This window comes from Streptopelia decaocto (assembly GCF_964273445.1).
Source record: "Streptopelia decaocto genome assembly, chromosome: 1".
NCBI lineage: Eukaryota > Metazoa > Chordata > Aves > Columbiformes > Columbidae > Streptopelia > Streptopelia decaocto.
The window spans coordinates 186971435-186998256 of record NC_138663.1 but is presented as its reverse complement, the minus strand read 5'-3'; the positions used below and the strand labels follow the sequence as shown (position 1 = coordinate 186998256).

Here is a 26822-nt window from a genome sequence, read left to right as displayed (position 1 = left end):
ACACATGAAGAGTTTTAGGCTACCATTAGTTCAAACACCTAAATAATCTCGTATAGAATTTGTATGTGCACAAGCATACACACACACTCCTGCCTAAATGGTAGATACATAGATATTTTACACCTGACTGCATCAAACAATCAGTAATATGTTATGTGATTGTTGTTAAATTGTTGAAGGACATTTTGTTCAGAATAGGCAGAAGGGCAGAGCTTCATCTAAGTATGCTGCATTTTCCATAATATCTAAAGTGCTATATCAGAACCATAAAAAAAAAAAAAAAAAAGTTTGTTGTCATACACAGGTGAGATAAATTTTATAATCAAGACAAGTGATCTGACGAAAATAAGGTAGTTCGAAAATAAGTTAAAAAATCAGTTTTAGTGCAAGCTTTTTGTCGTTAAAAATAGTCACAGTCCCTTGCTCTAAAAAATGTAACCAAAAAGATTAATATGGAAGTTATTCAGAGCTCTAGCTACCTTTCTACAAAGCACAGCAAGTTATTCTTATTTAATGAAGTTATTATGTCTGTTTCATTGAAGTGATTAATAAAGGTATGCGTTTCTCGGTTACAAGATGTTGTAGAGTCCGTTGCAGTCTGGAAATGTTCCAGACTCAACAGATTTCACTTTCTTGTCTCCACAAAGCTTTATTTTGTTCTTAACATTTGCTAGAAAGAATTACAGAATTTTACCTTTTGTGAGGAAGGGGAGTTACATAAAGACTGAAAAATAACACTTCTTATTTTCATTCATGTGTAAATAAATATATACTCAGTGTAATGATGTGTGTGTAAAAATGTGTACAATACAAATTTAAAACAAAAGATAAAGCAAACAAAAAAATTTGCCATTTTTTTTTAATGTAAGCTTAATATTTGCTAACAGCGATAAAAAGACTGAATTTTATAGCAATCCTAAAGCATAAGTAATTGCATTTTTCTCTTCCAGTAGTCTCAGAGATCATACAGGAATGCAGTCAATAGGTTATAATTTTTAATGTTGTTTTTGCTGGCAGCATTCTGCTATTTGATTACCGTGTGAGTAGTGGGCTGTAATTTCTAAATGTCACTGAGCTTGCATAATGCAACTTCAGGCATCCTCTTCCAAGCCTTTATATATGCTAAAGAGCTGTTGAAAGCAAAATGTTTTGCATGTAGAATGAGTTTTTAAGGTGTCAACTACTAAGATTAGTAGGCTTTCTAAAATTTACATTTCTGTCTTTTAAAACCTCATGATCATATTCTTAGGAAAAAAATTCGAACTAAGTTATAAATATTGTTCATAATCTCTATTTCACTGCAGAGACACCAACTGTATTTCCAGAAAATATCAAAGATAAAGAAACACCGACACCAGTTGAAGATATTCAGCTGGAAAGCTCTATTCCTCATACAGATTCTGGAATTGGAGATGAACAGATGCCCAATATTTTGAATGGGACAGACTTGGAGACCAGCACAGGCCCCGATGCTATGAGTGAGCTGTTGTCTACTTTGTCTTCGGAAGTGAAGAAATCTCAGGAGAGCTTAACAGAAAGCCCCAGTGAGATCTTGAAACCTTCATCATCAATATCCAGCATCAGCCAAAGTAAAGGCATCAATGTCAAGGAAATACTGAAAAGTCTTGTGGCAGCCCCTGTTGAAATTGCAGAATGTGGTCCGGATCCGATCCCTTACCCAGATCCCGCACTGAAGAGAGAAGCTCATGCTATTCTTCCAATGCAGTTTCACTCATTTGACAGGTATATGGCTGGATTTATTATTTTATATTGATATTATTCAGAAATTTAGAGGATTTTTTTAAACATGGTTATTCTTCTATTGGTTTGTTTTAGACTATATTAAAAAAAAATAGCTGCATTACTTCTCCTTTTCTGTGTTACCAAAACAGACTGTATGGACAAAAGTAATTCACCTTGTTTTTCTCTTTTAGCAGTGAATAAAACTCTACGAGGTACTTGGGAAACAAGCCTTTTGTAAAGAAATACTTTTGCAATGAAATCTTTCTTCCTTTAAAACAGGTTTTTAGTGAGGAGGAGGAGAAGGAGTAATCTGCTGATACAGAGCAGACAGGCTGTGCAGAAGTTCAGTCAAATATTCTTTCAAAGGCCTAAATCTTAATTGGATCCATCATTGCACTGTTTTCTGGTACTGAAATGCTTTTACCATGGCAAATCGCTTGCATGGTCATGGTGGAAACAAGTTTCCTTTTAGGTCTTTAAAAAGCAAATACAATCAGAAGTTAGTGTTTAAAAATAAACCGCTGAACATTTCCACAAAGAATCCTTTGTTTTCTTTTTGATGTAGATTCCAAGGTTCTAATTAATATACTTTTCTTTGCATGTCCAGTCCATCTCAATTATCCTGAACATAGAAGTTAAGATGTGCAATCAACAGCATCCTTCTAGAAGAAGGGTAACTTGTTCCATTGTGGGCTCAATCTTAACATGTGCAAAGAGCTAACTCTTAGTGCATGTTGATGCGGTTACATTTTCCACTATGACAAGATCCCTGCAGTTTCTTCATAAGAATGTTTTAAAAAATTTCAACAAATGGAATCAAGACCTAACTCAAAGATATGGTAAATCACGTGCCAAAATTTTTGCAAAATTGTAGAAATATATTAGTTCATCATGCAGGTACAAGAATTAAAGTTCTGGAGGAAAAAAGTAAAACAAGAAAATGGCTATGTTATGATTTATGAGAAAAATCCATCCGAATTTACAGAAAACCTGCAAAAATGCCACAAATGTCTTCATTAAAGTCTTAAGAAAAAAAATATGTAATCGATGTTTTCAGCATCACGCAAATAGTAAAGTTCTAGAAGAGACATGAGAATTTTAAAATAAAAACAAAGATGCACTTTTTCATTAGGAATTCCATAGGAAAACTTGTGCCTTTTGTCTGCATGTATATGTATAGATATACATGCCTCATGTCTAGACCATACCTATTGTGGTAGGCATTTCATATGAAATGTTTGCTTAGGAGCCTAGAGAGTTTAGTGTTGTGTGTTTTGGTTTTATTTTTCCCTACCCTGTTACTCTGCTGACCAAGTTGCGATTCCATGATTTACTGCACAAAGTGTACAGCTATGTTTGTAGTGGTGACCGATGTCATACCATATCAACCCTTGGCATTGTTTACTTCTTTGGCAAAAAAAGTGATAATGGTTGAGGTTTAGGAAAAAGAAGACCCATTTGTGTCAATTTTGTTGGGATATTTTTTTCTCTTCAATAGATCATCCTGCTATTTCTTTTTGGTGCGTGAGGTACGTAAGGCTTTTTGATACAAGCAAAATCAGTAGGTTCACACAGGTCACAGCTGATCAAGAAGTGTCAAATTCTTATCTCCAACTAAAGTTTTATTGAACTGTGGGCATCTCATTAAAAATACTAATATTCCTAGCTGACAGGAACTCAACTGGCTGGTTGCACCTCATGGCTGTATCGATCAATAATGACCACTGTCCAGGCAAAGGCTTCTTTGTACACTTTGCACATGTTTTCAGAACAATTACTTGACCACTGTGGCAATCTTCGGAGGCAAAAGATGGGTGGCGTTGTCACTTTTCTTTTTCAAATTACAAAGGAGGAGTAGACTGAGATGCTGACCCTATAACTCTTCATGAGGAGTGAAACAAAGGTTGGGGAGGGGGGGAGGGAAATCTTGAATAGTATATTGAAATAATATTAGAATTACTTAAAATATTGTGAAAGCAACCTGAGTTTTAGCTTGTGGTGGTTTATGAACATTTTGTGTTGCCTATAATTTACCAATTTTCACTGAAATACTGGATAAAATTACAGCTCAATTGCTTTTCCATGCTTGCTCATGTAAATAAAGTTGCTTTTACTGATATAAACTAATAAATAATATACTCTACATGCTTTTCAAAAGCTAACAATATGCCTGTGGACTATATTACTGTGGGATCTTCTGTTACTGTATGTTGTGCACCTTTTGGTACTTCACTGAGCAATGTGTCTGTTGGTCACGTTTATTCTCTTTAGGGAGAATCACGAGCAATGGAGTGTATTGTTTTGTCAGGTTTTATTTGTTTCATTTTTCATAAAACGTACACAGTGATTCCATATTTATAGTCAAATTGAGGTTAGAGAAATGTGTTTTTTGCTTTAGTCAAAATATATCCTTAATCCTTGTGGGGCTAGGCTTCAGTTTTTGCATTTGGATGGCTGAGTGCCTTGTAAAAAAAAAAAAAGAGCCTATGAAATAAGTAATTAGTAGAAAAGTGATGGTGTCTTTGTTGTTTCAAAAATATTTCTTTAACTGTAATCACTGATCTTACATGCAGGGAAATGCTATATAAAGCAAACTCCTGTAAATAGACTTGAAGTTAAGAATTCTATTTTATAATTTAATATTATATGTTTTGCTCTGCATGTTCTTTTAATTGTACATTGCTAATATGTTCATAAGAGTAATTGTGTAATGGGCTACAGTGTTCTTCTGTAGAATTTGTGAAGTTATAAATGAAATATAAAAGCAGGAAATGTGTCCAGCATGTTTTATCAAATAGGACTTGTGCGTAGCTAATGTATGCAGCAGTCCAAGTACTATTGAATGTAAATGATGAGGTGATATTGATGAAAGGAGGGGATTGAGGTCTCGGGGGGCGCTGATGACGGATTGAACAGAAGCGGCCTTGCACCGCACGTAACTCAAGTCTGTCGTCTTCACCACTCAAAGCTGTAATGGGAGGTGGCAGTCTGAAATGAGTTGCCACGGCAAAGAGTATTATTTTTGAAATGCTTTCACACAAATCACTAGGCCCTGCATACAACTTAGTTTCATGCTTTAATGTCATCAGGAGGCACAAATTGGTGTGTCTAATTGTTTGCCACCTGCCAGCAAAATGAGCTGCCAGCCAGCCAGACGGGTTTGATTGTCTGTCAGCTCTTCAATAGATTGAGAGTGACAACATCAAAAATTTCACTTCAAACTCTGAAGCTTTGAGCAGCTTTTCAGAGACCTCTTCCCCACAAGTGCTTCTGGACAACTGCATTTTTCAATTAGTTTTCAATATATTGCTGCCTTCTGCCTCATCTGTCTTAAGGTAGCTGTAATTACATTATGAGCTATATAAACAGATTTCTGGGACACCGGAGCCTGGATCCTCAAAGTTATGACATGTCTTTTAGCGTCAGACTGAATTATTTGAAAATGGCATCCAGGATGACATTTTTAGAAGAAAACACAAAGGGTTATTTCACCTAGATTTGCAACTAATGGAGCATAACTCACCGATAATTCCTTTTTGCCTTCTCATCCTTTGTCTGACAAAAATCAGTCTCTGCTATTGATTTTTAGGGTTTTAGGACTTCTTGTTTCTGTTTTTTTTTTTTGTCAATTTGCATTTGTCCCACTAGATACAACTTGAACCTTTAATGTTCATGAATTTATTTTTGATTCTACGCAGTACTGCATTCTGAAGCTTGTTTTTTTCTGTTCTACTGTTTTCTAGTAGAGAGTTTTTAGAGGGGTGCTATTATTGAAATTGAAAGTGCTTATGGGTTTGTGTCTCACATGTTATTTTTCCAAAGTGAGGTAATTTACGTATATTTTCTGTACTTAGCAGAATTATTTTAATAGGAAGCGTGCTTGCATAAGCAGAAAATCTTGAATTCTTAGAAATGAGAAGATCAGTTAGTTTTGCTGCTTTTAAATACCTTTTAATACCCTTTTAGTTCATTATCACGTCATAAATTGGGATACTATGAGTCTGTGTAGTTTACAAGCTCAGTCTTTACAAGCATATTTTGAAATATTTGAAGGGCACATTTTTGAAGTATTCTAATTTGGTTTGTTGTTTGTTTGGGGTTTTTTTGGTGGTGGTTTTTTTTTTTTTTTCTTCTTTTGTTTAGTTTTCCCCCATAGAAGGCCTTTGGGGCCAGTTTTAAAGGCATTTATGTGCTAGAAAAGGGGGATATCTTGTGAAATCCAGTTAGAGCTGATACATATCCTGCCAGTTACTACAGAGAAAGAAAATCTTCAAAGACTATGTTTAGTGTGTTTTAGATATGTAGGCTATTTTTAGAAGAACTACTCAGAGTACCTATACAATTTACTAGCTATTTTTTTTTTATACTGACTGAAAGAATGGGAAAAAGACAAGAACTATAAGAGAAGTTGCACTGAAGGTTCAAATAAGGAGGTTCAATATTTATGTGTTGTATATTTGCCTACCTTTGGGAGACCATTGATATGCACTGGTCTACACAGTAACATAAATAAAATATGTGAATCCCGAAGGTTATAGTCCTGTTAGAGTCATTAGATTTTTCCAAAAAAAATGATGGCTGAAAAATAGATTTGATTTTCCTGAAAACTTAATAAAAGTGAGTTATGAATAAATATGTTTTAGTCTTCTCCTAACAGAAAAGGTTTCTTAAGGTCATAATGAAAATTATTTGGAGAAAACTGGGAGAGTTACAGGTGCTGTTTGTACTTAGTCATTGCATTCCCCATTACTTTGGGTATCACAGTAGATTGTAAACATGTGAATGAAAAAAATAATCTGTAGTGTAGGAATTAAGTGACTCATCTGGGGTTCCAGTTCACTCTCAATAATTTTCCTCATCTTTATCCAGTGGAGATTGTGGTCCAAAGGAAAGACTTGAGAGCTCCTCTCTGTAGAATGTCTTTTCTAACATAGCAGTTAAAATACACTCCAGAGAATGGGAGATTTGGTTTCAGATCCTGTTAGGCAGAGAAGGGAGCTGGGGTTACTTTGTCTTTATTCTTGGAGAGTGTCTTAGCCACTTGTTTACTAAATAAAATCAGGGACAATCTTCGTTTAGAACAAATTCATCCTAAATTTATGAATAGGTTAAAGTCAACCAAAATTGGGTATGTTAACCCTCGTTTTTTTTTCATCAAGCTGTAATCACATTCCCCTTGTTCATTGTTTAGCAACCTGTACACAGGTAGCTCTTTCAAAACTCTTCTTATAACCTGTGTGATGTGTGTCTTTTCATGTTCATATGCATGGATCTCTAGGTATATCTTAATTGAAGTCTTACATATGTTCTATCAGGAAAAACCAGCATCTCTCTGAAATGATTCACTGTGTATACAGTTGAAAATTGTACCAGATTTTTGTCTTGCTTTTTATCCCAAGAGGCCTCTGTAAAATCAATATTAAAGCTGTATTGACTTTTGCAGAACTGCTGCTTTTTAACTCTTGCTTCTTCAGATTTTCTTGCAATCATGTATACAGGATTAGGTTGCTTGACCAACCTCAGTCTGTACCTTATATTGACAGTTTCTTTATGTTTCTTCTTTATTTGATCATGCTTCTGACATTTAATACATGACATCTTCACTTATATTCTATTCACATTCTTCAAATTATTAAATTTCCGGTATTTCCTATTTCTATGTTCAGCCAAGACCATTCATCTTTCCTGATAGTTAATGTTTTAATCTGTTACAGATTCTCCTTGTTTCTTGTCAATATTTTAGATTATTTTACATGCTTCAGCTAATTAATCCTGAAGGCAAAGGAGGTACTAGTGACCGAGGATTTCATTGGGAGTAAATACTCTCCTGCTTTTTCTGAGAGCGAAGATCAATGATCTTCATATACTTGTCCTATAACCACACCTGAGATAATTCACTTTCTTCTATCCAGAAACAGGCAATTTATGTTTAGTAGATTAGGGTCATTTTATGTGCTCTAAGATTTGGATGTTTTGATGAATGTATGGTATGAAATGATTGAAAGAATCCATAATAACTGGACATGCAGCACTAAGGTTTCATTTGCGTAAGTCTCAAAGACTGTATCCTTCTGTAAGCTTTCCATATCTCTTCAGTATATCTCGTTGACTCTGAGTTACGTCTTTCCTCCTTTATTTCAGATGAATCTTAATGCAGTCAGCCTAATAGAAAGTTTTCTAAAGTAAGATTCAAAATATGTTGGTTTTCCATACTAATGATCATTTGTTACAGACTCAAATCACAACCTGGAGCTGAAATCAGAAAGAGCAGTGAGTTATCAGCAATATACATGTTTTGTAAAGGACTGGACATGTACATATGCATGAAGTATATTAATAACTTTCAAAGAGATACTAAGCTTTCTTTTCAGAGAATAAATTAATCTAACTGTAGGAATAAGGTAACATATAATATAGCAGACAAATTGCCTCACATTTTCTACTGTATTTTCTTCTGAAATATCTGGCAGAAGTTACTGTTTCAGAGTACTTCTGTGAAAAATTTACCTTAAGTCTATACTGCTTTTTGAAGAACACTTCCTAAAAATCCTCATGCTTTCTGCTGGTGTGGAGGAGGAAAGGAGGAGCAAGAATGTTAGTTCAGCCTTAAGAGGTTTCACATATCCCAGAAGAGCATGAAGTGATTGTAATTTAATTCCTCTTGCACAGATAGGTAGCACAAGACATCCAGTATTGAAAGCTTATATCTGACCTCTTGATTGACCATAGTGATTAGGTTGGAAGGCCTTTAAATTTTTAAATGGAGAAGAGATACAGAATGTGGATCACAGAGAAAAAGAAAGAAATTATAATTTTGCGTAACTTGATTTGTCTGTCACAAGCACTAGCATTTTTTTTTTAATTTCCATTTTTTATTTTTGCAGTTCAACACATTGATGGTATTATTAGTTATTTTATGCAAATTTCTAAAACCCAGAAGACTCCTGCACCATTTGCTGAGGTTATTTAATGAACCAGCAATGGACAAGTGGTATGCAGGTTGAACCAGCAGCGTTCATCGTAAGCATGATATGAATTATGATGAATTCAGGCTTAGGTTTACAAATTGAGAGTATACTTTTAGAGTAACAGAGTAGTCATCAGTAGTCACAATTGGTTTTAGAATTTTAAGGCACCCAATGAACAGAGAAACAAAATGAGTTGCTACAGCCAAGTACTACCAAGCTTTCTAAAATTTTGGGGATCATTTGAGACCACTGTGATGTGATTCAGAAAAATTTGGACCAGTTTGGAACATTTAGGAAGTCTGAAATATGCTCTGTAAAGCAAGGCCTAAAATGAAATTATGGAAGTGTATATAACCTTTTCTTCTAGTCTGTAGATTTCTGTTCCTCCGTGAAAAAAATACATGAAGACCTGACAGGCATCTGTCACATTAAATTCTTTCTTTCATTCATATTATGCTAAGGTAAATAGCTATACTTCTTTCATAAATCTGATTCGTTTTGATTTGCCTGTTTTCACTGTGTGTGCTGTTGGAGTCATTTGTTTGGTTAAAAGGAGGCGTTTTCTTATTTGGAAGCAGTCAGTCATCCTCTTTCACCTTTCTTGTTCTGCTCTTCCTCTGATTGTTTTGCACATTTTTGACCACTCTATTGTGTTGTTTGAATAGTTTTTTAGTCTCCTTCATCTGGATGTCATTCTGTATTCACTTGCTGTATTTTGTTTTATCAGTAGGAAAGAGACATTTGACAGGGTCACCATGTATGACTGTCAGAAAGCTGCGTTTTCTTTCAGTCTGGGATGATAATGTCTCACCAATTTTGCCTGTTCTTATAGTAGAGAGGTTTCTCTTGATGTTTCTTGATAATTTGTAATTTAATAACACCTGACCTCTCTCAATGGCCTGATTCAGGCTGACAAAAGAACTTCAACCGTATGTAGAGCATTAGTATTTGTGGGATCTGGACAAGAATATCCTTTCTTGCTATGGGAACTGATTTTCAGTGTTGAAGTACACTCTTAAGAGTCTTTGCATTTATGGGAGGCCTGTACATTTGGGGGTTGGATTAGATGACCTTTAAAGGTCCCTTCCAACTCACACTATTCTATGATTCTATTACACCTGAGGAGTGAAGTTGACATATGTGGTCTTTGCTATGGAAAGTCAGGTGGTCTTTTGAATACTCTGAAAGACCACTGAGCTGTTGGAAGATAAGAAAGAAGACCTTGAATTTAGCTTCATCTTCTTTGAAAACAGAGCAGGAAAATAGGAGATACTTTTTCCCCAGTTATATCAGCAATTTGGCAGATAACAATACCAGACCTTATAGCAGGAAAAAATTACTTTCCTTAAAATACAGCCCAGAACAAAACAGATCTCACTCATTCACACTCTGTCTCATGTTGTCAGACACTAGAATGGTGTGTGTCTGAGGAGTCTGTCCAGCACTCAGGCACCCCCATGCTTGTGTCCTGATGCTAGGTCCAGGATCTGCTGCAATTATATGGAGAGCATGGGATGCCAGCTATCAGGTCTTCCTCGCATTTCCTGAACTCTTCATAGTTTGGAAACTAATTTCAGGTTTTGGAGATGCCTTTTTTTTTTTTTACCCTTATGGAGCTACCAACAGCCTCTCTGTCCTTCCCCACTTCTTTGAGTCATCACTGTTCACTGGTTTTATCTCCAAGTTCTGGTTATCTTGTGAAACTACACATGTGCCTCTGGTCTTGATGGCCTGATAATCTATGTGCCATTAGCACAGGCCAGTCTAAGATGCCTTTTCCTGCTGTGTCCTTCCTTCTTGTGCCTCAGCACCCAAATATTCCCATTCATTCTTCATTCACACCAATCTTAGCCTTTCTATTGCAGTTCTCTACCAAGATGCTGCAGGTAATCACAGCAGTTTCCGTATGAAATTGATATAATCAGGAGATGCTCCCACTTAAAATACAAGTCTTAATTTCTTATTTTGTTTCTATGGCACCACAGGGACTCTGTTCCCGAGTACTGAATCAGTATTCCTGAACAACCAGAACTGAAGTGTTTGATTGAAGTATTAATTGAGCTAGAGATCTTTGTGTGTGGATAGGAGCTAATTTTAGGAAATTTCATGGTGTTATAGAGCAGATTAATCCAACCTGTGTAGACCCAACTTTATTCACCATTAGCTGCTGCTATGTAAACACTTCATATCAGCAAAGATTGAAAGAGATTGTTAACTACAGACAAAAGCATTTATTTTAGGGTCACGTATCTTAATAGGTATTGCATTGTGCAAACTCATCTTCTCCAATGAGAAATGGAAGGACACAGAAAACCATCAATATGCCTAGAATTACCTTTCTAATAGTATATGCTTCAGGGTAGTGGTAAAACTGTTGTTCAAAATGCAAACACATCAACTGGCATTGTTACCCCTCTAAAAAAAGTGAGAAAAAAATTGCTTATGGATCGTTTTGTACACTGTCGTTACAGAAGAGGAGATCACAAAAAATAACACTTGTATATAATTCTCACAATGGCATCATCAATACAATTTGCATCACCAGTCTTTAAAATCTGGGGAGAATGAGAATTTAGACATATATTAATAAAATGCATTACTGTGAAATATTGTTCCACACATTTTCATCCAACATGTGCCATCATATTTACATATAAGTGTAACAAAATAATTATCAGAAGAACTTCTAGAGCAAGATGTGGCCTTATTACCCTAATTAGTTGTATTTTCTTGCTCTTTTATTTAATCACAATGATTAAGGAAAAGTATATCTGCTTAACCAGAAAATGTGTGTATGATGATGAAAATATATTTTTTTAACATTTACAAATCAGGTTTGTTCTTCACTCAAGTTTTCTACTGAAACACGGTTCTTTTTAGGGTCAGTTTTATATAGATAAATGGAAATATTAATTGGAAAAATGTAAATATAGTTGTCTGCACTATGACAGTTGTTCAGTGTTCAAAAAACAATAATTAGATATCTCTAGTATTTTCCTTTTTCTTCCCTTTTAACATGTACAGCTGGGTTTTTAGTTTTGAGATTTTAAAAAAGGAGTGGCTTAAGATTAAGTGAGAATGTGCTTGTTTGAACGCAGTGTTGTCTCTATGTAACTGATTTATGTCAGAATTTTTGTATGAAAGCCCTGTTCTCTTCTTAAGAGCTTCAAATTCTCAAGACTGCATTTTAAACCTTATTTTTAAATGGACATGTTATTAATATTGCAAAAGCAAATATTTACTATGTTGCATTTTAGGTATTCAATTTACATCATGTGCTGCTGATTTAAACAAGTATGAAGGTTTGCCACAAGGAACCAAAAATTCCACAACAAACAAAAATTCTTGCTGACTCTTTGGTGCAGTTTTGCTAATCTGCCATTTCTTTTTCCACAGGAGTGTGGTTGTACCAGTAAAGAAACCCCCTCCAGGTAGCCTGGCCGTGACCACAGTTGGAGCTGCCACAGCTGGGAGTGGACTGCCGCCGGGTAGTACACCTAATATATTTGCTGCAACAGGAGCTACACCAAAAAGTATGATTAATACAACAGGTATTGTCCTTAAATATTTTTGTGACCCTCATTTTTTCTTGTTTGTTTTTTTTTTATTGTTGTTTTGTTACTTTCAGTGGTGTTTTGTTTTTTAATCATCCTTTTTGTTACTGATTGTGTACTTCTAAAGTAAAACTCTTTAAAGACTAAATTTTGGCCTTAATTAGAGGCTGTTTTGTTTTTTTTTTCCTTGAAGTATGTTTATAATCTTTGATAGTTCACATTAGACTTGCACAGCCTTAAATAAGTGAATAGATACCCTTAATACTGTTTTAGAAACATAGTTTAGAACTGAAATGAGCTAACTTCTCCAGTCCTCTGCAGTAGAGGATGTATATGATGTATACTGATTAATCCCTCCTTATGTGTCAGAGGAAGTAAAGACAGCTAGCTACTTAATAATTATATCATAGATTGTGGAGGGTTTATATTTTGTGCAATTACTATTTGTCAATGAAAATTATGCTATGATTTTGGGAAGGTGTTTCAGTAAGAACCTACCTGATTTAATTATGTTCAAGTCTTAGTAGTAGTTGTTTATTGTGGCCTATAGAAGGAGAACGAGACCCTTTTATAAAATTATTTATAATAGTGATAATGGGATTGTCTATGACGAAGGAGCCTGTTGACCATGGAGAAATGAATCCTTACTGAGAGCAACTGATGTTTACTTAAACTCCTTTGAAATGTCTGGCTTTGGTCTGTTTTCTTTCTAAACTAAGCAAAAGCACTTGAGAGAAGAGCTCTCTTCAAGGATATCACAACTTCAGTCAAGGGTTGAGAAAGTGAAAATCTCCTGGGGGTTGCAGAAAATGGAGAGGGAAACTTTTGGCATCCTTCTGCTTCATGGAATAGTATGAAGACACACTCATTTTTTTTTCTTTCCTTTTGCAGATTACCTTTAATACCTGGTAATAGAACTTTGATTTTTCTAAGGATAAAAAAACAAAAAAATCTTAAAATCTAATTATCCTGAGGCAGATGGGAGGAAGGAATGCTCTGAATAATGCTATCACTTCTATGAACAGTTCCATTTCTATAGCCACTTCTGTTAATCTTGAACGGATTTCCTTTTAGGTACTCTTATGTCATGCAAAAAGTATCCTACATTGGAAACCTTGTTTTCCAAATGGTGCTGAATAGTGTAAGCTTTTCAGTCTTCTCACTGATTAAAGATCTGAACTGTTTTTGCTGGAATGTAGTAGCTCTTCTTTGTAAGTAATTGCGTTTAAAAATCAGTCATTTCCCTGATACTGTTCTTAGTAGAGGACAGTATTGCAGATACCATGGTACATTCACTGTGGCTGGGTTTTTTTGTTAGATCTTACAGCTTCTTTTTCTTTTTTGTCTCTTAGCTTGATAAAAGGAAAAGTATTGATTCAATGGAATTTCAGAAAGTATCAGGTTTAATTAGAACTACATGTGTACTGAACTTCTTTAGTGGTCGTATTTGGTAAAGCCTTTTATGTCTGAAATAATCAGAATTAATGAGCTTTATTGGCAAATTCTCTTAAGAAATAGTTTGAAAGATCCTTCCCCTCCAACCTTTTTTTTAAATGTGAATTATTATATCAACAGTTTAGAAATGCTAATCACATTAATGACGAAGAAAAAAAAAATGTAGCGTCACAATGAAAACATAAATATCTATAGATTAAAATGCTTATTTTGACATTTTTAATTAAGCTATGCCTATGGTACCTAAAACAGTGATCACCTATATCAGTTTTTGAGATATTTACAGGAAGTATCCAGATACTTTCTGATTTATGTACTTGTAGTCTGTGAAATTATCTATGTTATTAATGATTTTAAAGTAGCATATAGGATTTCATTTCAAACAGCACCTTTTTTTCCTATGGTAAAAAAGAAACAGTATACAATTTTTTAGAAACACTAGATGTCCCCCCAAACCTTCTATTTACAGTTGGTTTTATACTATGTCATAGTTACTCTAGAAATACAGTTGTATTTTTGAGGTATATTCTGTGCTGAACTTGTGCAAAAGGTGTTTTTTTCAGTTATTCATGGATTGCAGTCACTGTTTACATTCCATCTGCCATTGCTGTTGTAGTCAATGTCGCTGTCATTATGTAATTCGATGTATGTAACTGAAGTCCTTTTAGTGCTTTGAATGTATCTTTTGGGAGGTAGATTCTCTTCCTTCATCTCTTTATGTAAGAAACTGGTTTTCTAGCTTTTAGATTGGATTTATGTAATTTATATCCTGATTCTCACTTCTATGTTAATTCAGTAGTTCTAGGTCTGTTTAACCTTCTCTTCTGGGAGCCTAACTGGTTAAACAAGTTAGCAACTGCATTGTTAGACAACAACCTTAATGAAGAAAATTTGACTTTGGAAGGAAAAGGAAAAAAGCAATAACAATATGTGCTATCTATTTATATATTACTATAAATATGTAGATAATATAAAATTATAAATGATATATTTTTATATATATATACACATGCACACATGTACACATACATATGAAGCCTTTATCTTTTTTAAGCTACCCTATTCCCAGCTAAATTGCTGTGATTCCTAGTTTGGGAGAGACAGCCTACCTTATATTTTTGTGCTTCCTTCTCAGTGCATTTGGGTACATTTACAATTTGTATTTAGTTCAAGTCAGAACTCACAGTGTAAGCCACAATCCACCTCCCACTCACATTATTAAACAGCAGACTAAATCAGTTCCTAGTCTAATTCCTGAGCCTCACCAGCTACTCTACTGTCAACAAACCCAGCAAATCCTGCTGCATTTTGATACTGTTTTGGATGTCAAAATTCTGGTTTTTATCTGAATTCTTTTATCTTTAAAAATCACAATGAATCTCGAAAGTGGGGTTCTCCACCCCTCGTTGGTAACTTGGATAAACCTTGTTGCCCGTGGCCCTGGTCTCCAGCAGCGTTGCAGGCCCTCAGGCTTTGCGCTCCAGCTCCAAGGCTGTTGGTCGCTCCCTCTCCTGCCCTGACGTGTTGCACAAGGTCTGTGCGGCAGAAAAGGGAAAGCATTTATCACAGTGATCTCGCTACTGTTCATGGCCACGCTGAGCCTTTGCTGGTTTGCTTCAGAGAGACTGAACTCACAGTGCCGTTTCAGCAAACATGATAGATTGGCATTTAGAGTCTAAGTTTAGCCCTTAGCTCTGACCCAGATCACATAAAGTATAAATGTGTGCTCTGTCTGCATCTTTTCTCTCGGCAGCTGTTCACAACCCATTGAAAGGATACCCCTACTGCCCTCCCTACTTTTAAGACCTTAAAATTCTCCTTGAGTCAAGGAAGGGAAGAGAAAATATAAAATTAGTTTTAATACTCCTCAGACAGTAGTTTTCTCCATTACTTACTGAAGGAATACACATTTTCTATTTCTCTGTCATTTTTTTAGTTTTCATTTTATTTTCTGCCAGTAATTGAACTGGGCAGCCAAGAAGCGTGTGCATATATGTATTTAAAAAAAATAGTTTAACTTCTATTCTCCACTCAACCTCATCTTAAATATACCTTTGTTTTAGAAAGATCTTGCTTTACAGGATGATGTAAAAATGTTTTCATCTTTGGAATATAATTTGGGAATAATGAAAATGAGGTAAGGATTTGTTTTGCCTGATTTTCAATAGCTTTTTAAGCTTATTGTTGTTATACTAGCAATATAAGGAATTTATTTATATGCTAACCATATTGAATGGTTTTAATCATTTTAGAATAAATAACATTATTTCCTTATTTAAAAGTAGATGACTAAAACAAGGACTATATTAAAAATCTATAAAACTTATGTTTCTTCAGACTGAATTAAGATCCCTATTTTTTGGGGGACAGGTGCGGTAGACTCAGGATCTTCTTCTTCCTCTTCGTCATCCAGCTTTGTGAATGGTGCTACCAGCAAAAATCTCCCAGCTGTCCAAACTGTTGCTCCAATGCCAGAGGATTCAGCTGAAAATATGAGGTACACAAGTTCTATCCTTTAACATTAATTATAATTTCTCCTCCCACAACAACTTCAGATATACAAAATACTATAAAAAGAAAAATATATAAAAATATATTTTAGCTCATTTAATAGGCATTATTGTAGTTATTGATGTAGTACAATATGTATTTGTATACCTTTTTGGTACTAAAAATGGGTATACTAAAACAATACTTCACTGAAAAGCCTAACTTCTAAGAACTATGCCAGACACTAAAATGACATTAAAAGTAATTTTTTAGTTCTCTGGCTTTTTACATTGCTCAATAATTATAATAAGAATTAGAACACAAGCACAACTTAGCAACAGAGCACTAGCAAGTGGAGAAACAGAAGCTCTTCCAAGCAAAAAAAAGCCCTATTTAAATGGGAGAGTACAAAACCAGATAGAAACACCAGCTCTGAGTTGGTGTTGCAAGAGACACGGACCATGGGGTAGCTAATAGCCCTCTTACACTGACTGGCAGCCAGGAAAATGCCCCCTGAAATTCCTATTAAATATCTTTGTAAAATAGGTCATTGTTTTGTAAAGGTGTTTGGTTGTGCCGTAGCACACTTCAAAAATGAATTTTTGACCTTTACAAGGTGCACATCTATCTGCCCTAAAAAGCTGATGCAGGGTATAGGAGTTGTCAGGTGACCCTTAGTTGGCCAGCCACTTTGATGTATGGTTTTAAGATTGGAGTAGTGGTGACAGCAACCAAGCTAGCCGTTCCTGAGTTCACAAACTCATGAACAAAAGAATTTAATACCCTACTGAACTAGACAGGAAATAAACTTAAATCAAGGGCCCTGGGTAATCTGCAAAAAAAAAAAAAAAAAAAAAAGGATTTGTGCTTCAGTGATTTAACATGCAGACCAAAAAACGCCTTTTTTTTGCTGGTCCTATCTGAAGTGTCAGGGGAGTGGTGCAGGTGGAGTCACAGCAATGGGTGCAGGCCCAGGCTGAAAGCGTGAGGGCTATTGGCTCCACTCCAAAAAGGTGCAAATGATCAAGGAGAGAATGACTGGCTACATCAGTCTCCACAGGGAGTTCCCCAATGGTTGCAGGATGTGTTAGAAGGTATAATAGATGTTAGAAACAGCTGTAGAATCAGATTGGTCTCTTCCCTCCTTTGCTCCTCTGTGCATGCGTGTGTGTACAGGAAAGGCAGTAGATGGGCCACCTGCTTCCCTAAAACATATTTAGTATCTCTGCATATGTATTTCTCTTAATTTTGCTTTTCTTTTAGAAATTGAAGAACCAGAACTTCAGTCAGTTTTCAACATGTAAATGCACCAGAGATTTATATGAAGGAAAAGAGATACTTTTTTTCTCTTTCTACATATTAATTTCTGTCCCTTGATATGCATTTTTAAACAGTGCTAAACTTTGATCTCATGTTTTCACAGAATGGTATTCCCAGTTGCCCATTAATAGATCCATAATACACAAGATCCATCAGCTATCCACTTGATAACAAGGTGTTTGTTCATAGCTCATCCAAAATGTTGATTAATAGCACATACACACCTCCCATATTACTTGATTCTTAGATAAAAATTTATCTTAATTTAAACAATTTTGAGCTTGCATTTTTTTCAATTGTATGTAAATTTTTCAGTGTTAAATGAACTCTAAAATTAGGCCTTTTAAACTAATTTACAGTGAAAGCATATTTTAAAGCATGGTTTAGATAAGTTTGGATTAATCTAGTAGGCTTTTACCTCTAGCAGCAAAAGCTTGGGGTAGGTTCATGTTGCAAATTATAAACTCTAAGCTTATCACATTTCAAATACAGTCAATAGAGGCTTTAGCATAGTGAAATTTGTTTCAACTAATCATCTTAAATAAAGGCTGGTCATATGAATCTCTCCTTTAGAATACTAGAAAGTCAGTATCTGAATTTGAAATTGCAAAGCAGCACATTGAAAGAAAATAAGTTATAGGAATTCAGTAAAATAATTTCAAGCTAATGAAGGAAAACTTCCAATGTGTTTATAATGTCAACTTTCTTTTTAAGTGTAGGGATCTTCATGTGATCTGAATTAAAAAGTCCACATGTATTTATAGGTACAACATAAAATTTAAATGTCAGTGTTTGTTCTCTTAGATCCTGTGAATAAGTGTAACTTCTTCCTATAACTGTGCTTTAAAATACCAATAAAATTTTGGTACCATAATTCAAGCACAAAGAAAACCCCTTCAGCCACCAACAGCCTGAAAAAGAACAGCAAATATTCTCGGTAGAGCAGAATACGTACATAATTTATTTTCTATTTTTAAGTAATATTTCACTTCTTTGAGATAACAAAGCAGGTTTTTAGTCTTGGCATAAGTGTTTCAGAGGGCACAAGCATTATGCCCTGTCAGGTTTTGAAAGGGAAGAAGGTCTCTTAAGGGGTACAATCCTTAGTGTACTGCTGATTCGTGTCCTTGTATTTGTATTTTTGCTAGGTTTATATCCTTAGACAGAGGAATATTATTACTGGTATTTAAAAAACAAACAGGAGTCACAACACTACTTCTTATTGTACAAGTAGAAATTAAGGAACAATTCATGCTTCAAAGGCTGTATAGTCTCAGGAGGCAGAGAAGTATAAATGCGAAGGCAAAGTGATTTGCCTGGGATCATGTTCCCTCAGGGTTGAAGAACATGGATTTTCTTCACACCTGTGCTAGAACACTTCCTCATGCACTCCCTTGTCCAGGATTGCAGTAACAGATGTTTTTATTTGCAAGCTCAAACAAAAAAGCAAGTATGAGTGCCTTGGGTGAATAAGAACTTTTCAAGCTTTCAAATCTATATAAAATGATGGGATGTGCATAAGCTGAGATAGGTGAAATGGACTTACACTTGAATATCTGGCATTCTTCTTATCAAGTTCAAAAATGAGAACAAAACTTTTACTGGTTTTGGAGTATTTTGTAAATGCTGTAGAATTTACGAAGCTGCCACTCTGCTGACTCTGACAGGACATTTGCATTTACTGAAAGCCATTTAAACACTGTAAAGTTTAATCAAATTACAATCATCCTCTTTTCTACAGAAGCTTACAGCAACTGTTAAAAACAGGTATGATTTGACATAATTTAATTTCTGTTATTAAGTGTTCTTCCAAACATGGTCTCTGTTTTTCCACAGTATCACTGCAAAGCTTGAAAGAGCTCTAGAAAAGGTGGCCCCTCTCCTGCGAGAAATTTTTGTTGACTTTGCCCCTTTCTTATCCCGAACACTGTTGGGCAGTCATGGACAAGAGCTGCTGATTGAAGGTATGATTTCTGTTACAAAATTATATTGTTTTAGCTATTAGTCATTTCATATGAACAATATTTTGTTTTCATAAGACTTTATGTAAATATTTTTGATAAATAAATTAATCAGTTGTTAATATGCTGTGATTTTGCTTCCTCGCCTTTACCTGTGTTTAAAGAATATAACACTGATAGCTTTTGTACCCCTTTTTTTCCCCTGAGATACTGTATGAATATACATCTTGTCATCTTGGAATACAAAAACCTCTCTACAATTTGTGTTTTCCTCCTCAGAACAGTTATATCAGTATAAGTCTTTCATCCTGACTTAGCGAAACTATTGAAAAATATAACTTCAAAGTATAGTAAAAAAAAGTAAATTGAAGACTGCTCCAACTTTATTGATATATTCATCTAGATTTGGTAGGGACACTATTTGCTCAGGTCTGTCAGTCGGATTTATGTGGGCGGACAAAACATTGCTCCTAAAGGGGAATAAAAAGTGGTGATATTTAAAGAAAAATACCCTTGAACACTTCTGATGATTTTTATGGGGTTTTATACATCGTCTTTACTACTTCATAGTCACAAAATTTGGGGAAAATAATGAAACCTCATAAGTGAGGCAGTAAGTAATGCAGAAATTATGCAGAATGTGCTAAGCTTGTGCAGAAAATAATGCAGATAAAATAGTAATGAAGGAATTTGCATGAACATGCATTGATCCCCCATCGTATATCCAGAGGAACATATCTTTTTCCTTCCAAAATTGTTCTTACACACAGTATGGCTGTTTAATGAGAGGTTTATGGTTGGGCTCAATGATCTCAAAGGTCTTTTTCAACCTAAACAATTCTATGATTCTACAATTGTATAAAAGATTCTCATTACAGCAAAGCTTATAACATGTGAAAGTCTACATAGAGAAAACACAGCTTTGTGTTCAGATTTTATCTAAATAGTATTGTACGTTCTTTCTGTGGTCTCAGTTATTATATCCCACAACATTGGCCCTCTTCTATTCTTAATGCTAGAAATATTTGCACCTTGTAACTGAAATCTACTAAATAGCCTTTTCCTTTTTTGTCTAATTATCATTTAATATTATTATTGTTTAATAATATCAAGGAATAGTATAGAAGCTTAGTAATTCTCAAAAACTTCAGGCTTTTTATACTGTTTATTTTATAGCTATGAGTAAGTTGCAGTTCTCATTTAATGATACCTGAAGTTAATGGTCTGAGATGCTTATTGAGAATATTGAGATGGCTGTAAGATATTTAATGGATTCCATTCTTAAATCTCTTATTTCAGCATAGCTGATTGTTACATTTGTAGCAGCACTATCCTTTTTTGTTTGTTTGTTTGACAATTGATTAATTGGACTATACTCTTTATACCATACAAATAAAATTGTCTTGGTTTCATCTAAGCTCTTTTATAGATTAAAAAAATTCTTCACTGACACTGACTTTGCCTTTTGGTCGCATTCATGGTGTGAGCATGACTCCAGTGTTTCCGAGCATATGATAAAGAGTGAAAAGCCACAGGAACCTAACTACTTTATGTCCATATGAGTTTATCTCATTGCCTATCCAGACAGAGACATGGTTTTGTTTGCTGTAGGATTCTTCCGATGCCCATTTGGACTGATGTTCCAAATTTTGTCCCATCTATGGCTCAGTGATCCACTTCAGTCTCAGGAATCATTGTATATGAAAAAACATTGAGTTCCAAAATAAGTGCTGTCCTTCCCATCATGTTTTCTTAACGTTATGTCTAGTCTTGTCTTCAATTGCTGTCTAGTTCCTGATTTCCAAGAACTAGTCCTTTCTTCCGAATATATTGAAATAGTAATCTGTAAACAAAATATCCAAACACAGCTTATATTTTTACATTGCGTGCCTCGGGACTTGAATTTCTGTTTGCACCCTCTAAAATAGTTGGCCTTTTTTTCTTTTTAACAGAAAACTCAGCTGCTTTTACAGTCATTGTGTACTTCTCATCCTTTCTTCATTGCCTGTGTGAGACTTTTGATCTCAACTAAACTGAATTCTTGCCTAGTTGAGTTCCCTTTAAAAGGGAATTCTAAATTTTCTCCTAGTCCATTACCTGATTTACTCTGATGAATTTCCTGTCATTGTTTACTGAAAGTCAATGCTGGTCCTTGAAGTGCTTGAAAGTCCTCTCCATGTAATGACTCTGCAAAACAGAGGCTTTTAGTGGCATGGCTCAAGATATGTGAGTACATAGAATTCCTGTGGGACTTTGTCAATATAAACTTGATTTCTATTGACAAGCAGTATTATAATTAGCTTGATAGTTTTATATGAAATAGTTTAATTTGTTGCTTTATCTGTAAAAGGTTTTAGTTGTAACAATTAAAAAGGAGCAAATAAACTTTGTTTAATCAAGTCCAAAGGTCCTTTCTGTTTTTCAAATTGATGTCCACAAAAATCTGTGTTGTATTCTATGAAGCATGTCCTTTTTCTTCTGATTATTCAAGCTTAAGACATAAAAATACCTTCCCTCCTCTTGCTGTCTTTCAAACCTCCATGTGATATGAAGCCTTTCCCCCATCAGATTGTGCTGAAATCTGAATAACTGCAGGCATCTTTGATGGCATGTGCTTTTTTTCTGAAGCTCTTTCTAGTGCTTTTGTGCATGTGTGTGTGTAAGAATTACTAGATCATTTCAGACTTTGTAATATCCACAGTTTTGTAACTGAGGTTTTGCATACTGAAGAGAGAGCACAAAAGAAAAAGGGAACAGGAAAAAAAAAATATTTTAATACTTCTAAAACTGGTTAATTACGCAAACTTTTCAGATTATATGATGCTTTGAGGCATGTGTTATTCATATGTATTTGGAAATGTGTATACAACTTAGTTATGATTTTACCTTTTTGTAAGTGGTAGTTGAGCTGTCTAGAACTTGGTGAAAAATCTTGCAGTCATACCATGCCACCTCATTTTCCTTTAGCTCGTATCATCTTTCTGTCCCATGGAAGACTGGCTGATTTGTTCTTTGAGGAAATTACATTTAACATCTAAAGAGTGAGTTCATACTCTTGAGTGGAGTTGAAGTGTACTGACTGCAGTCATCTGGTCAGTCCAGACCAAAAACTTGGACGACTCGTACTCAAAATTGTTAATTTTTCATGTTTGTTCATGTAAATTCCAAAATGTGACCAGTAGCAGAGGAGCTCTATCAAGTAGTAATTTATCATTGCAGAACATATTTATTGGTAAAACTCTTTGACTGTTTACTTACTGAAAAGGTACTCATTTTTGCCCCATTTTTCACAACCAGTTCTTTCTATATTCCAAATATTTCAACTTCCCAGAATAAGTGTCCTCCGTGATAGGTAAAAAGGGATCAATTTTTAGTCAAATAGTTTCAAACAAAGTGTACCAAAACCAGCTCAACACTATTGTGGTTCATAACTGAGGTTCTTTCAACTCCTTCAAGAACAGAAGTTGCATAGGTTAAAATTTTCTGTATAGAATCTAATTGGAAACAAACATGCAATATGTGTAAGTCACATATTTAAGCTTAGCAATTCTCATTGTGGAGTTCCATTTAACACTTGCACAGATATGTTTTCACTAACTCTAGTTTCCATATGGTCTGTGAATGCCCTCCATCTAAAGGGCATTACAACATTCTAGCTTTTAGGTGAAAATGTTACAGGCAAGTGTAATCTGATCTGTATCTGAAAGAAAAGTTATATCCTCTTTTTGTCAAGCACAGATGGGTAAAAGTATTTTCACCACAGCTATTCTTGGAGTATCCTGAACAGTTACAATATGTCCAAGATGGAAACATAGTCACATACAATGCTTTCCCTTCTCTTTAGTGGGATACCAAACAAACGTTACCAATGCTTTTCATTTTCCTGTATCATTACATGGGTAGAAGGTCGGCCAGATAGCCCTTCTTTAAAGAGCTCTTATGAATTCTTTGGCATATGTTTGATGTACTTCTGATAAATGTACAATTCAAATCTGATGAAACAAACTTTTTCATGCCCATAGGGGCAGAATCTGGTTTTCCTCATTAACTCACCACATAAGCAAAGCATATTCAGCAGAAGTGATGATGGATACGTTTTGTATGATATTTGACAGGAGGCTTCTTGAAACAGTTGAAAAATTGGTCAAAATATTCCTTTGGAAAACAGAGATAGAAGCTGGGTGCTGAATGAAAGTGGTGAGGCGTGGAACAGGCTGCCTAGAGAAGTTGTGGATGCCCCATCGCTGGCAGTGTTCACAGCTTTGGGGCTTTGAGCAACCTGGTCTAGTGAAAGGTGTCCCTGCCCATAGCAGGAGGGTTGTACTAAATGATCTTTAAGGGCCTTTCCAACCCAAACCATTAGAAGATTCTGTACCTTAGAAGCTCCCAAAGACCATGAGTGTGGTGTCTCTGTGGCATCTACCAATACTGGCACAGTTAGTTTCTGATTTCCTTGAGCAATGCTGAGTTTTGTATTAGGAAAAACAGGTCAAGCATTTTCCTAAGATGCTGTAGTAATCTGGAAATCTCTTATACTTTCTCGAGGAAAAAAATAAGAAAATAAAGAAAACAAAATCACTTTTTTGGTGCTTAACAGGGCCCTTGGCTTTCTCTTAAAAGCTTTTCAGAACCTTTGTGTTAGTGTTGTGCTCAGCAGCACAGATGCTATAAAACAGAGAGATTGCATGCTCTTGCAGAACTTCATTTTCCTGTTCATATTGTTCTCTCATTCTTATATGTCACCCTGCCACATCCAACATTTTTTTGTTTGTGTGTCCAGGCATATTTTCTTTCAACTAATGAAAGTTCTGGTACTTGCTTACCAGTCTGTAGCATAGCATGTATCCAATGTTCTGAACAAAACAAATAAATGGATAAATATTAGCAAGTAAAAGAGAAAGGGAATTTAAAAAAAAAAAAAAAAAAAAAAAAAAGTGTTACCATTTTACAATTTGCATTGAGTGGAATTAACAGAGTGCTGGAATTTGTATAAGCCACTTTTTGATCCTACTTTGATATTTTTAACAGTCTATATTATCATACAGAATTGTTCCTGACAAAGCTAAATGCTTAGACAGTGGTATAAAAAATGAAAAGCAAAGGCATTCCACTGGAGAGATGTGTTGAATCATTTTGTGGAATAATCACAACTCAAGAAAAAGCCAAATTTCAGCACAGCCAAATGCTGATTCCAATCTCTAGGAACAAAGAATATAGACTAACTAGGGGGTAGAAGATAAGGGACAACACCACTCAAAGAATGTAGGGATTGTTACAATAACTAGTGTACTCTAGGCTCTCCTAGCTCAGTGCTGAGGCAACAAAGACTTGTCCAATACTCAGATACCTGGGAGGAATAGATGAGGAGGTGATTTCATTTCTGTGCACAGCTTCAGTAAAACTCCTACCATCTTTTTCTGTAGTCAGCACTTCAAGAATGCTTTGTCCAAATTGCAGAGGGAACAAAAGATCAGGGCACAAGAGTGATTGATAGACTGGAGATAAACTCCATGAAGTACAAAGTAAAGAGCTTGATTTCTTCAATGTACCAAAGAGAGAAGATAAAAGAAGTTCAATATTACAGGATGTCTTAGTCTTTCTACCAATAGAGTGCCTCACACAGGTAAATAACTTTGGAAGACTTTACTAGGACTTACTATCAAATATTGAGATCAATGTTACTCATAGTCTTTATGACTGTTTTAAACATTCTTTCTAAATGTAGTCTTCAATCCAGCTTCTTGGGAGGAAAAATGTCATGTATTTGCTGAATGGTTTTGGAGCTTTTTTGTGGCTTTGAAGTCTGTGAATCCCTGTTCCTTCTGTGACATACTCTGCAAGGAATGATAGTCTGCATTAACCTTAATTTGCTCTAACATTACCATCACTGCATTTGTTCACATGGTCATGGACAGATGTACTTCAGTGTCAGCCAAGTGCCTGCAGGGATCAGTAAAAAAAGTGGTTTTCTTTGTTCTACAGTTGACTGCATCTCAACTGCAGATGTAGTTGAGAATATACCAACTTCCCTTGAGTCATCAAAGATGGTAACTGTTCAAGTCACTGTATGAAATAAACCTTTCTTCTGATTTTTTTAGTGTGTGTGTATATATATTAAACCTATTTTTATTTAAGAAGTTCTTTAATCATTACCTTAAAGCTCATTTTAATATGAGACATATTCTCCTTTCTCTGCATAATGAAGTTTGTCTGTTCAGATGAGCCTCATATAAGGCTCATACTAGCTATAGTTTGGTCGTCAGATTGCAGAGAGCCCTTGCCAGTGTATGTGTGCATGGTCATACATATAATTTAATGTGTTTTTTTTTTTCTGAATAGAGACTTATGTGATCCCACTGGGTGAAGATGATCAGCCTTGTACTCCCTTGATAAATTTTTAATGTGTTGGCCAGTTTAATCCAGTTAAACAGAGAACACTTAAAAGATGGTATTTTTACGCAATATTCACAAATATAACTATCTGTTTAAAGAAAAGATACTCTATAGTGGCTTGGTTGAGGCAGTAGTTACATGTGCATTTCTTAATCAGCTTCAGTATTTCCTCTGCATTATCTTTTGAGGTATGTCATCATCATGTAGTGAATAGATGGAAAACTTAAAAGCAACTCAAAAAAATCTCATCTGGTTTATTAGCACCTATGTAATATACTGTGTTGGTGCAACGCTGTGGATATTACAGCATGAGGAACAGGAAAGCAATTGATAAACAGGACTGAGAAAGAGAGCAGGAGGAACTTGACCCTACTAGACATCAGACAATCCCTGTTAGAAATCAAGGTGAATGTTAAAAATGTTTCTGCAGGGAGGATGTCAGGGAGTGGTCATGCTGGTGCCATTTGCAGTGTGTGTCTCACTGGACGTGATCACTCTGGCCAGTCAGAGTCAGGCATCTTATGGATTGTTTGGGTTGTACTGGGGCAGGAACTCAGAATAGATTTTCAAGGCTAAAGACTTCATAATATATTTCTTCTCTGCTGTGCCACCTCCCTCTCCTTTCTTTCCACATGCCCTGCGTGTCTTGGTACATTCTTCTATATCTAATAAGAGGTGATGCTGCAGACTTGGCACAGTGCAGTTAAAGCAGTGAATTGCCTGACCCAGTCCTCTGGAAGATAGTTTCCCATAGTTTGTGGCAGTAGGATTCCTGTTCGTAGATTTCTTTTTACCTTTCAATGTAAAGACTTGTAAAAAGTTCCCAGTGAAATTGCATGACTGTCCACAAACAAGCCCTGTTTACATGATGAGGTTGGAATAATAATGAGTTACAGATAATGCTTTTCTTCACTAAGTTTAAAAACATTAATCATCAT

General features: G+C 35.3%; 1 protein-coding gene across 2 annotated transcripts in view; it reads left to right on the top strand.

The window, feature by feature from the left end:
* Positions 1–26822, top strand: part of NBEA (neurobeachin) — a 490666-nt gene that overhangs the window by 189246 nt on the left and 274598 nt on the right. For both annotated transcript variants that reach the window (XM_082063608.1, XM_082063609.1), the window contains 4 exons: positions 1305–1743; positions 12108–12262; positions 16091–16217; positions 19367–19494. In XM_082063608.1, the coding sequence (XP_081919734.1) occupies positions 1305–1743; positions 12108–12262; positions 16091–16217; positions 19367–19494 (849 nt within the window). The remainder of the gene's footprint in view (positions 1–1304; positions 1744–12107; positions 12263–16090; positions 16218–19366; positions 19495–26822) is intronic.